This window comes from Lampris incognitus, chromosome 2, assembly GCF_029633865.1.
Source record: "Lampris incognitus isolate fLamInc1 chromosome 2, fLamInc1.hap2, whole genome shotgun sequence".
NCBI classification, from domain to species: domain Eukaryota; kingdom Metazoa; phylum Chordata; class Actinopteri; order Lampriformes; family Lampridae; genus Lampris; species Lampris incognitus.
The window spans coordinates 131,184,488-131,197,550 of record NC_079212.1 but is presented as its reverse complement, the minus strand read 5'-3'; the positions used below and the strand labels follow the sequence as shown (position 1 = coordinate 131,197,550).

The following is a 13,063-nucleotide window of genomic DNA, read 5'->3' as shown; positions in this document are numbered from 1 at the left end:
TCACTACCACCAAATGCCTGTGTTAACTCCTCCCTGAACTCTTCCTTCTTCAACTTCCACTATTCCTTGGCTCTGCCTTCACTCTCTTCCTCTTCTTGATCTCCAAAGCCGTACAGACCACCATCTGATGCTGCCTAGCTATGTTCTCCCCTGTCACCACCTTGCAGTCTACAATCTTTCAGATTTCACTTCCTGCATAAGATATAGAGTTACTTATTTTATTTACTTATTTATTTTAGAAAATAGTAAAGATACACTTTTTTTCCAGAATATTTTCAACTATTTGTCCTAAAAGTCGACTTGCTGTTCATAGGTTACATTGTGATCCACATGCATTAAAAAAATCACCAGAATGCAGGAAATTACATGTCTGAAACTCAAATTTTCCTGGGAAAAATGTAAAAGAAAAGTACTCATGTACAGCTATAAAATAAAACCACTCTACTTGTGCTTCTGGACTTCAGTTAAACTTTTACCCTGGCTATGGCCCTGCCTACAACACACAACAGTGTGGAGATGTGGCTCCCGTGGGAATTTAGGTCCAGCGTAGAATGAAGAAACATCTTATGTGAATATCAATTCATTCACTGTAATATTACCATGGTGACACAATTCCTATGAATGGCTATGTTTACCTACACTTTGTTGTATTTTTTTCCATGTTTAATATATAAAGCTATACCATTGGCAAATGAATCATGGGAATATTAATCTTTAGTATGTATACTTGCACAGTACATACTGTAAGTGAAGTGATTATGATGAAATAAATATTACGAAGGCTCAACAGGAGATTTAGAGATTTTGAGACTTTTCAAGAAGACAGCTTTTGATTTTTCTGATCACTTTTAAGTATATATCATTGCTACTACCTTGAGTTTTCTTATATCTTTTAAAGAGAGTCAGCCGTTCACTTACCAACTCTATTTTTGTTTGGACAGGGAAAAATTAGAGGGAGATAGGCCAGGGAAGACACAAGGATATAAATCTCGGCTGGGATTTATTTGATCCTGGGTCACTTGGCATACATATGGATGTGATTCTAGAGGCGGCGGACATTACCAACAGCATGAAAGACCATGTCATGGTCACGGAAAAGAGAATGTATGCGAATGTTTCTCAGCTGTCACCTAAGGTACTAATTGCCGAGCCAAGTTATTTAATGGTCACATGCACTAACTGAAGGAAATCAGACAGGAAATCAGGAATTGTACGCATTATCAGTAACAGCATTTGTGTGTTTGTGTGTGTGTGTGTGTTTGTGTGTGTGTACACAAAGACACCAAAACAAACATGCATGTACACTGACAAATCCACCAACCAACAGCTATGACAACATTCTCTCCTCTCTCTCTCTCTCTCTCTCTCTCTCTCTCTCTCTCTCTCTCTCTCTCTCTCTCTCTCTCTCTCTCTCTCTCTCTCTCTCTCTCTCTCTCTCTCTCTCTCTCTCTCTCTCTCTCTCTCTCTCTCTCTCTCTCTCTCTCTCTCTCTCACACACACACACACACACACAATATTAGGGTTGCTATATCAAGCTAGTATTGGCATTTGGCTTATCTAGTCAAGTGTGTGTGAGGGCATGTCTTACTATATGGTAGTTGACAATCTCTTGTAGGCTTTCTCCACATTTTTCCAGACATCCCTGCAATGACACAAAAATACATGGACACACAAACACATACACAGTCCTTGTTAGAGCACATTATAACCTAAATGATTTGGCTGTAGACGTGCATGGGTCATGTTACTTTTGTTTCCATGATGAAGTAGTTCATCATAAAGTAATTTAAAAAAAGTGACAGGGAACTATCGGCCCTGGGCAATGCCAGCACATGGGATGAGCATTCTGAGATGACTCATTTCAAGTAGTTTTAAACATAAGGCCAAAATTCGAGAATTTCCCCAATACTTAAGTTTAAAGACATATGTGCCAAATGTTGGAAAACAAAGCAAAAAGACTTGATATTGTGCCCCGCAAGGGGATATTAGATGTTACAAATGGAAGATTTTTCTGTTTCCCAACCATTTTTGTCCAGTGATATGCTGTGTCTTACCAGTATATTGACTCTGAATACGCAACTGAAAGTTGTCCACCAAACAGACAGGAAATAATTTCCAACTTTTTTTTTCTGGAGGGAAACTATATAATGGGAAACTATAAAACAAGCTTCAGATCTCATTGCTTACAGCCATGTAAACAGTTAGCGTAAACATCTCATGCCTGCATGTGATCAGATCTTTTATGCTTATGAGAACTAGACAGCTCTATGTCTGGACAACACTGTTTACACTTAATGGCTACTATTGTTGGAGTGGGGAACTCTTCTGGAATGTAAAAGGAGGGGTTTGTGATGGATGAGCAGTCATCTTCATAGTAGCTATCTCTGGCTCTCTGTGGGGTCTGTTTTCTTGTGTCTCTGGAACTATCTCTAACTAATATATGATTCTAGTAGTTGGGAGATTTTTATCTGTCTTTCAGATAGATGGGCTTTTGCACTCATTCAATCATTAGGCATATACATGCATTAGAGATTTAGCTTCTTTTCTTCATACAAGTGTCATATGTTTTTTGTACGATTGGATATGTACAGATTTTCTCTATTTTTTTCCTCTCAATTTCACATCATTAGTCTCTTAGGAAAGGTTCTCTCTTATTATGAGGAGTGTTTCAGCACTACTGTACAGTATTTAAGTGACAACAAGACTTCGGTCACAAGAAATGAAATGACATGTATGCAATTGAAAAAAAAACTTGCAAGAAGTGCGTTAGATGAAGCGAATGGTCTCCAGAAACCCTTCAGTGAAGAATCACACATCACAGTAACGATGACCCTATCCAAGAACACGTGAGTGCTGTAATGAAGGGCTTTTACTCACTGAGATCATCTCCTCCTTCTTGCACTGCTGGGAAAGGTCCTTGATGCCATTGACAAAGAGCTTGTTGGCCCCGACGTAGGCCCTGCCAGCCTCGATCATCCCACTGCACAGTTTCACCAACTGGAAAAATAGAAAATAATCAATCAATATTTTGAACACTCAACGAGCATATTCAAGAATCAAAAAGTTGCATTTCTCATACAATTTAATCTAAAGACTTGGAGAGCCCAAATGATATTGTGAATCTATAAAAGCATGTTTAGAAGAGGAGAGATAAATTCAGAATTATTTATGTCTACTTATGTCTGACTTAAGTATCTCAACAACAAAGCTAAGTGTCTCAGTAAAAATGCTGATCAAGGATAAGTTTTTTCTTCCAGTTCCAAATGATGTTCAGGAGAATCAGGACTGGTATAAGCGCGCAGATGATGTGACTGATGTCAAAACTATCAAGAAGTGGAGGAGACTTCCGGTGGTGTGATGAATGGGTAGGCGGAAGATTTTAGATTCCCCTGTCAATTGGCCAATAATTCGATAAAACAATGGTGCTTTTGTATCTACATCGCCCATTTTGCTCAGCTGGGAACAAATAATCGTTCTGGCTGTTCAGCTCCGCCAATCATCGGTTTGTCAAACCACAGTAGAAATTTATACTCCCTTGGACATAGTCACTACTGACCATGATGAAATAAATGATACATTTCATAAATTTTATTTTAAACTTTATTCTTCTCACCCCCCCTGAAGAGCTGCCATTAATGGATTTTTTTTACTGTAAACTTGAGATCCCTCCATTGATGTGAATATTAAAGATAGACTTGGGGAGCCCATCTCTGAAATTGAAATAATGCAAGCAATTGGAACCATGCAGAGGTGGCAAGTCTCCAGGACCAAACGGCTTACTGAATTAACCTTCTGGGATAAATAAAGTTGTATGAATCTGAATCAGAATCAGATTCTGATCCTGGCAATTCAGAGCAATTCAGTTTTACAATCTACCCAGACCATACACAAACTCACAGACAAGTGGCAATCATCAGTATGCCAGAGACAATAGACAGATCAGTACACGGGCAAGAGATGTATACTGTCACCTGAATCTGATACATGATGGCGGAGGCACAATAGAAAAAGCAAAAAACTCATCATTTTCACGTAGAATGGGAACACGATTTTCTATTCACCACAGTAAAGGACAAAACGATTTTCCTGATTTGTCACCAGGCTGTAGTGCTCTCAAAAAGGGTAACGTGGAATGGCACCAGAACACCATCCAACCCAAGTTCAAAGACAACTACCTGCTAAAGAGCACGCTTCGTTCAAAGAAAGTTGACGAGCTCAAGTCTATATTGAAAGCACAGCAGTCGCTTTTTACCAAACCAAGAGCTAAAAGTAAGGCTGCATCAGAGGCACCCTTCCGTATCAGCTATGTTTTGGTTAAACATAAGAAACCGTTCACCTGGAGAGCTATACAAGGAGGCAATGGCCGTTGCCACCGAGACGTTATTCAAAGAATTCATAAACAAAGAGGACATTAAAAATGCTATAAGTGTGCCACTTGGCCCAGCCACTGTGACATGAAGGGTGGAGTCGTTATCGGAGGATGTGAATCAACAAGTGCTCAAGGATTAATCACTTAATCAGTGCTTTTCACTGCAATTTCACAAATCCCAGGATATGACAGACACTTGTAACAGTCGAAATTGGCAAATGTACCTTTAAAACATACTTGCCTAGATACAAGAGAAGCAACATCATCAGACAGCGCCTTGTATTCTTTGAGTTGAGTGGCAGGCATGCTGTGAATGGACGCATGTTATTTAGCTCCTGTTTTTCTTTTAGCCTCTCAACTCAAGAGTAACGTTTTGGTTACGTGTGGCCTCTATTGTCCATGTATGATGCAATAGTAGCTGTACAACCGGGCTTGATAAGGTTGCTGTGATTAATAGCCATAAATGATTAGCACTGTGAAAACCCCAGTATCTATGTGGTTGAGTTTTTGACTCGTCTTCCTCTAAAACCAAGAAACACAGACCAAGCTGTTACACACTGCATAGCTGATGGTGTTTGTTTGCATGGCTTTTAAGGATTCAACTACTAAGGAGGCTTTTCTCACCCTTTTACCATTAAAAGGGAAGACAAGAGGTGAGGACATTTACAATGAGTTTATATGTTATGGGCATGATAACAGCATTCCCATTCATAAGCTGGTAGCAATCACTATAGATGGGGCCCTGGCAATGTGTGGTGTGCATTCGGGCTTCATTGCACTGGGCCGTCGTGATCCCAATTTCCCCAAGTTTGTGAACTATCACTGTGTGATCTATCAGCAAGCACTGGTTAGTGAAGTAGTAGGCTTGTCTCATGTCATGACAGTTGTCATTATGATTGTTAATTCAATTCGCGCAAAAGGACTTCAGCACTGCTTGTTTAAGTCTTTATTAGATGAGCTTGATGCTGCATATGGGTGACTTGATTCTCCACGCTGGTATCACGTGGTTGAGCCGTGGGAAAGTACTGCAGCAATTTGTTGATTTGCTGCCCGAGATCAAATTATTGCTGGAGTCACGAAATGAGGAGCATGAGGAACTGTCTGATGATGCATGGCTGTTAGACTTTTCCTCACCGACATAACAGCAAAACTGAATGAGCTCAAATATGAGCTTCAGGGAAAAGACAAAGACACGGCACACATGATGCCTTTAAGGCCAAGGTGGGTGTGTGGGCCTCTCAGCTGAGGAATGGAAGGCTGGTACACTCTCCAAAACTAGAGAAAATGTCACAAAACATCGGAAACAAAGATGCTTTTCTCCCGCAAGAATTCGGCACCCACCTGGAGAAACTGGCATCTGAATTAATCGGGTGTTTGCAGGAGTTAAACGACACAGGGGAGGTTGTTGCATTTATCTCAAACCCTTTCCTCCCCATTGAAATTGAAGAGGTGCCTGCAAAATTCCACCAAGTATTTGCTTTACCAATAGGAGTTGACATGGAGATAATTGACTTGCAAAATGACATCGAGTTGAAAGCAAGATCAAGAGACAGTGACTTTCGGGGTCTTGTACACACTGAAAGGTCTCCCATCCTTTCCTCTTGCGCACTTTGGGCGAAAGCCTACTTTGGATCAACATATCTCTGTGAGATGGCCTTTTCTCAGATGAAAATAATCAAGTCAAAGAACAGGTCTTGTCTAACTAATAGACAGCTCACAGACAGTGTCAGACTTGCTGTATCAAACTATGAGCCAGACTACAGAGCACTTGCTGATAGTGTGCAATCACAGCCATCACATTGAATGTGTGTGTGTGTGTGTGGGGGGGGGGGGGGGGAGTCCTCACCCACAGCCATCAGAGTGAGTGAGTATTGTCAGTTTGAAATATGATCTGTTGTACGCTATTGTTTACAAAAGGATATGATGTGTGTTGTATGTTGTTTAAAAGGGAAAGTGAAACAGCACTGTACAAGATTGGCTTAGGCCTGTAATTGACTGATTGTGAGGTTTTATGAATGGTGAATGAGTGATAGGCTTGTGGAAATATTGAAAATTTTTAATATGACTGTTGTCATAAAATGTTGAATGATAGTTGCACTTACTTCTGATTATACTATTTGTATGATTAAATGAATACTTTACCTGTTGTCATTATTAAATTATGATTGGCTTGTGATCTTGGTGGGAGACAAATATTTGATAGGGGCTTTGAAACAAAAATAATTGGCTTATGACTGACTGGTAACAAAATTAAGAGTCAAAGTAGACTACATTTTGGGCTTGTCTTTTTTTTCTCGTCATTTTATTGCAAGTGGTAGATCTTGGTTTATATTTAGACTTGGGATGTGAGTTTAGGCTTGAAAAGGTTGGTGACCACTGCCCTACAGTTTACATATAGAGCCAACCAAGCCCCAGAAGACCCAAAATCTACATAATACGACCTCACATTGTCACATCTGGAAGGGAAGAACACCTATGCCAGGATCATCTTCATCGATTTCAGCTCGATATTTAATACCATCGTACCACAACTAGTGGAGAAACTGAGGTTGGTGGATATGGACACTGACACCTGCAACCGAGTCCTCGACTTCCTGATGTAGAGGCAGCAGACAGTCAGGATGGGCAGCCACACATCAAATTCCATCTCAGTGAGCACAAGTTCACCCCAGGGCTGTGTTCTGAGCCCCCTGTTGTTCACCCTTCCATGGCTGTACTGCCAAATTTGATACCAACCACATCATCAAGTTTACTGACGACACAACAGCAGTGGTTCTCATCGGCAATAATGATGAATTTGCATACAGGATGGAACTGTAGCAGCTAACAGCGTGGTGTGAATCCTACAATCTCTCCCTAAGCTGGTGATTGACTTCAGGAGGACCGGCAGGCACCATCTTATGCTGCTGACAATCGATGGTGCCGCTGTGGAGAGGGTCAGTAACATCAAGTTCCTGGGAGTGCACCTGGTGGACAACTTGACCTCAACCATTAACACTTGGGTCATTGTTAAAACGGCCCAACACAGGCTCCATCCCCTTCAGAGACTTAGAAGGGCAAGTCTTCCCATTCCAGCCCTCACCACCTTTTACAGGGGCACCATTGAAAGCATTCCAACCTACAGTCTCAATTCCTGGTTCGGTAAGCGCAAAGCGACCAAATGACACAAGCTGAAAAGTATAGCGAAGACAGCTAGCAAGATCATTGGTGCCCTTCTCCCCTTCCTGCTGGAGATTTACCATCAACGCTGTGTTCGCAGAGCCTCTAGCATCATTAAGGATCCCACCACCCTTCTCACAACCTGTTTTCCCTCCTGCCATCTGGTAAGAGGTACAGGAGCATCTGTGTTAAATCCAGCAGAATGCTAAGTAGCTTCTACCTGCAAGCAGTCAGGATCATTAACAAACTGTGTCCCCACCACCTACCATCTACACCCACCCACCCCCCATCCCCCATCAGTGCTGGTCACTTGTTGACGGACACCAGCTATCAACACTCAATTGAAATAGGACTGCGTTGCACTTAAACAGACTGTGTTGCACTTTAATGGCTGTGTTGTTAACTGTTTGTTTTTCTTTCTGTTTTCAATAGTATCTTTTTTAGGGAAATTTTAGATATATATTTTTGTCTTTTCTGTTACACTGCTGTGGGTGGGGAGGAATGGCATTTTGGTTTTTTTTATGTATGCAGGTACATAAGGAAAATTACAATAAACTAAATCTTGACTCTAAAACCAGTGTCTCTAGCCAGCCAGGAATCTAAATAAGTTCTCATCACCATAACTGTAAAAATGTGCTTGGCCAGGTGCAGACATCTTTCAGACTGCATGTGCTTGTTTAAACGCCACATGAATAACTAGCCGCTACTTTGCCACTTTAAAGGTAATAAGAGACGCTACAGAGTGCTCCACTGTCCTTACAACTCCCCTGACAGAGCTGTGTGGATGAATGTGCATTACAGAGAAAGAAAGGGAGGACGACAGAGAGGGAGTGGCTGAGTATGTGTGTGTGTGTGTGTTGGGGATGTGGGGTATGAGAAAGGGTGGAGAAAGCATTCAATTACTCCACACTCCCAAGAGTTCCAAAGGATGCAAAGATGTCCTGATAATCTAGGACTGGGTAACAGTAAAGCTATACTACTGCACGTGTCAGCGATGAGGTACCATTTAGTCTTTTTAATGGACATTTATGCCCCAGCAACAGTAATCTAGCATGCAAATGGTCTGTCTCTCTATCGGTATAGCAGCATGACTAACAAATAAAAGCTCCACAGATTATGTGAGTAAAAACCAAACTGAGATTGTGACTCATTTTCTAATTGCGTGAATTTTTCGTTTTCCTAGTGTACATGTTCACACTCTGTATGCATGTATCTGTACATGGGCATTTGTGTTCAAGCTACACAGTACACATTGTTGAACGTGCATCATATGCACATGCACATGTATCATCTGTATGTGAGCCACACTGAGATGAGTTCACACACATAAAAAGCAGCAGGGTGCCCATATTGATGCTGCTCCCTGGCTGACAGCCTATCTGTCAACACATCGCCTGATATGGGAGAAAGTACTCCTTTATTTACTATACTGAACCGCTGCAGTTCAGCCATGCATATCTGCCAGGGTTTTTGCAGGAGATGGGGGGGGGGGGGGACCAAAGGAGGGGGCGCTCCCTTAGTCAACTGGTACCACATATCTCAGTGACAAACCCTGTTCAACTTACAGACAGAAACAACCCCAGTGTAAATTTACAGCCAGTCAAAATTAACTGTTTGCATTTCACTGTGCATTTGGGTGAACTGAAAGAACACTTTGAGGTTATGTTCAGCCCCTTCAATTGCTTAATTTTTTATTTCAATTTAACCAGACAGGTCAATTAGTAGCAAAACCTTACAACAACTGAAGCCATTGGATCCAAAGAAGTCTGTTGAGGAGCAAGGGAGTTGGGGTTAAAAAAACCCAAAAAAAACATGAAGTCAGACAGAGTGAGAGACACAACCAGAATAGTGAGATTCTTGATATGCCATGTAAAAAAGACTTGCATGCAGTTGCATGTTGTGCAGCAGTGAACACAGCAGGACAACAAGTGTGTAAAACCATGAGGATGAAACTAATTTGGGGAAAAAGTGAGCAACACGATAGACACTTGACTTAAAATAAAATTATAATAAATATCCTCATCCGATTGCAAGGTAATTTGCTTGAAACCAAACCTGGTTCCTTCCACTTCAGCACTGCAGTATGTTTTGCCAGCAGCAGGGACAGAATGGTGTACGTCATGTTTTCATGCTCGTCGAAACATTTTACTGGGATGTGTGCAGGTTCAGCTGTCATCAGTATAAAAGCCAACAAGTTCTAAACTAAGTGCTTTTAGCTCTGCCAAACATGACTTTCCAGATGCTTTCAGAGCCGCCTCACAAAGAATTGTATAGAGACTGCTGAACAGAACCTATCGGACTGATGGTGACCATTCACCCTGATCATGGTCAACTTTTAAGGACAGAGGGTTCAGAGTTCAGAGTTCAAAGGTGGGCTGCCATGACCAACGGTAGCAGAAACTACAGAGCAGAGCTGGGTGCAAGGGGATTAGGCTCACATTTCACATCTCATTTCAATGTCATCTGTTGTACCTATTAACAAGCAGAAGTGTTTGGGGTCATAAACAATACATTCGTCAATGACAGTACGTGATTAATTGCAGCATCAAATAAAACCCACATCATCTAGCTAGCCCATCATTGTGATAGACATGGCATTAAATATGCTATGTTTTCCGCAGGATACTGAAGGTAGGTGTAAGCTGTCATAGTGACCTTTAATGACCATGTGGATGAATTCTGTTAGCCTACCTAGTATTAGCCACAATATCAAATAGTGGTTGCAAAGAAAGACACTGTCTTTGGACCGCAGGATGGAAACAGAGAGACAGTCAGATGGGCACAGTATAAAAAAAGAGTATGATAGAGAAAGGGTAATTCTTGAAACAAATGAAAAAAACAAAGAGGTAGCAGAGAAAGGGGGCCCAAAGGGGTGGGGTGGGGGCTGGTTTATGCGATGACCATTGGTCGTCAATGATGGCATACACACTACCTCATCCTCTAAATGCTCCTCCACTTGACAGTTTATTAGCTTTTCTCTAGAGGCATCGACCAGCTCATGCACCTCAGACGTTTCCCTGATTACATTAGAGACAACCACTCCTCCAGCTTTTATTGAGAAACAACTTTAAAAGCAATTAGACAAGGCCATGATGTAACTGCCTAACATATTAGCATTGACTGGATTGGCATTATCTGATTTTGCTAATGGAGTGTAGATACCTACAGTACAGATAATATTACTGTTGGCCAAGAACATTTTATATATATAAAAATCTCCCTCTCACCCCTTTTTCGGGTGGTGTGTGTCTTCCTCAAGCTCGGGTCCTTTACCAGAGGCCTGGGAGTTTGAGGGTTCTGTGCCATATCTTAGCTGTTCCTAGGACCACACTCTTCTGGACAGAGACTTCAGATATCCCTGGAATCTGCTGGAGCCATTCTCCCAGTTCGGGGGTCACAGCCCCTAGTGCTCCTATTACCACTGGGACTACTGTGGGTTTCACCTTCCACATCCTATCTAGTTCTTCCCTCAGCCCTTAGTATTTCTCTAGCTTCTCATGCTCTTTCGTCCTGATGTTGCCATCACTCGGGATTGCTACATTGATCACTGCTGCTTTCTTCTATTCCTTGTTGACCACCACAATGTCTGGTTGGTTAGCCAGCATCTGCTTGTCAATCTTTGCATAGCCTGCATCTTGGGTCTTGTCTGGTGAGGTAGACCCTTGCCTCAATCGATCTGGTCCTGAGTGCCTGTTCTGGTGCTGCTATGATCAGAGCCTCTGTGCCTTCAGTTCTGCCTTTTCTAGCTGCTGGTAGGATTTCTTGATATCAGCTACATATTTTATCTGTTGATGGTACATCCCATGGAGGGGCTTGAGCTTCCATGATACCTCATTTTCTTCTTCTTCCGCACTCTCTGTCTTCTGCTGCCTGAGGTACTCACTCAGCAGTTCATCCTGGGGGGCCGTCTTTCTGATGTACTTATCAATGTTCCTTGTTTAATTCTGGATAGTGGCCCAGGCACTCACTAACCCTCGGCTTCCATCTTTTCACTTATCGTACAGTCTAAGGCTGCTGGACTTAGGGTGGAACCCGCCATGCATTGTGAGGAGTTTCCATGTCCTGATATCTATGGCCTTTACTGCCTCCTTTGGACAACTTATTTTTCCAGCTGGGTATCTGATGACTAGTAGGGCATATGTGTTAATGGCTTGGATCCTCAAGCTGAGGATCTGAGCCGGCTCCTCAAGACCTGCCTCACTCTCTGGAGGTATTTGGTTGTAGCTGACCTCCTTGCTGCCACCTCATGGTTTCCATTTGCCTATGGAATATCCAGGTACTTGTAACTGCCCAGTATGTCTGTTATCCTGCCATCTGGTAATTTAACCCCTTCAGTACTCACTACCTTTTGTCTTTTTGCCACCATTTGACCGCACTTGTACAGTCCGAATGACATACCGATATTGTCACTGTAAATCCTGGTGAGTTGAATCAGCAAGTCAATGTCTTACTCATTCCTGGCTTACAGCTTGATGTCATCCATATATAGGAGGTGGCTGGCAAGACATTCATGGACAAGGGCCAAGAACCTGGAATTGATGGAATGCTACTATAACAGTAGACCCCTGGATAGGGGCTATATGGAGCGAATGTGGGAACTGTGGACCAGTAGGAGACCTACTTCCACACTGACTCAGAAGCAGTTAGTGGCTCAATGCTCAAACATCACTAGAAGGAAGCTACTTTCACAACTTGAGATGGAGAGGCTCTAACAGGATAACTATACAGTTCAGCACCCTGAATGGCTGCCTAGTAGGCAGGAGATACATGAGGACACACACACACATACACATACACACACACACACACACACACACACACATGTACAGTGGCTTGCAAAAGTATTCATACCCCTTGAACTTTTCCACATTTAGTCACGTTTCGACCACAAACATAAATATATTTTATTGGAATTTTATGTGAAAGACCAACACAAAGTGGCACACAATTGTGAAGTAGAAAGAAAAATATACATGATTTTAAAAAATTTTTACAAATAAAAAACTGAAAAGTACGGTGTGCAAAAGTATTCAGCCCCCTGAGTCAATACTTTGTGGAACCGCCTTTTGCTGCAATTACAGCTGCAAATCTTTTGGGGTATGTCTCTACCAGCTTTGCACATCTAGAGACTGAAATTTTTGCCCATTCTTCTTTGCAAAACAGCTCAAGCTCAGTCAGATTAGATGGAGAGCGTAAGTGAACGGCAGTTTCAGATCTTGCCACAGATTCTCAATTGGATTTAGGTCTGGACTTTGACTGGGCCATTCTAACACATGAATATGTTTTGTTTCAAACCATTCCATTGTAGCCCTGGCTTTATTTTTAGGGTCGTTGTCCTGCTGGAAGGTGCACCTCCGCCACAGTCCCAAGTCTTTTGCAGACTCCAATAGGTTTTCTTCCAAGATTGCCCTGTATTTGGCTCCATCCATCTTCCCATCAACTCTGACCATCTTCCCTGTCCCTGCTGAAGAGAAGCACCCCCAGAGCATGATGCTGCCACCATGTTTGACAGTGGGGATGGTGTGTTCAGAGTGA

At 42.1% G+C, this 13,063-nt stretch overlaps 1 protein-coding gene across 1 annotated transcript in view; it reads right to left on the bottom strand.

Moving 5' to 3' along the window:
- The window catches only part of LOC130132122 (arf-GAP with coiled-coil, ANK repeat and PH domain-containing protein 3-like), a 125,365-nt gene that overhangs the window by 60,458 nt on the left and 51,844 nt on the right, over window positions 1-13,063 (bottom strand). Inside the window, exons 3-4 of the mRNA XM_056301741.1 lie at window positions 2,878-2,997; window positions 1,589-1,642 (exon numbers count right to left, since the gene is read on the bottom strand). Of these exons, the coding sequence (XP_056157716.1) occupies window positions 1,589-1,642; window positions 2,878-2,997 (174 nt within the window). The remainder of the gene's footprint in view (window positions 1-1,588; window positions 1,643-2,877; window positions 2,998-13,063) is intronic.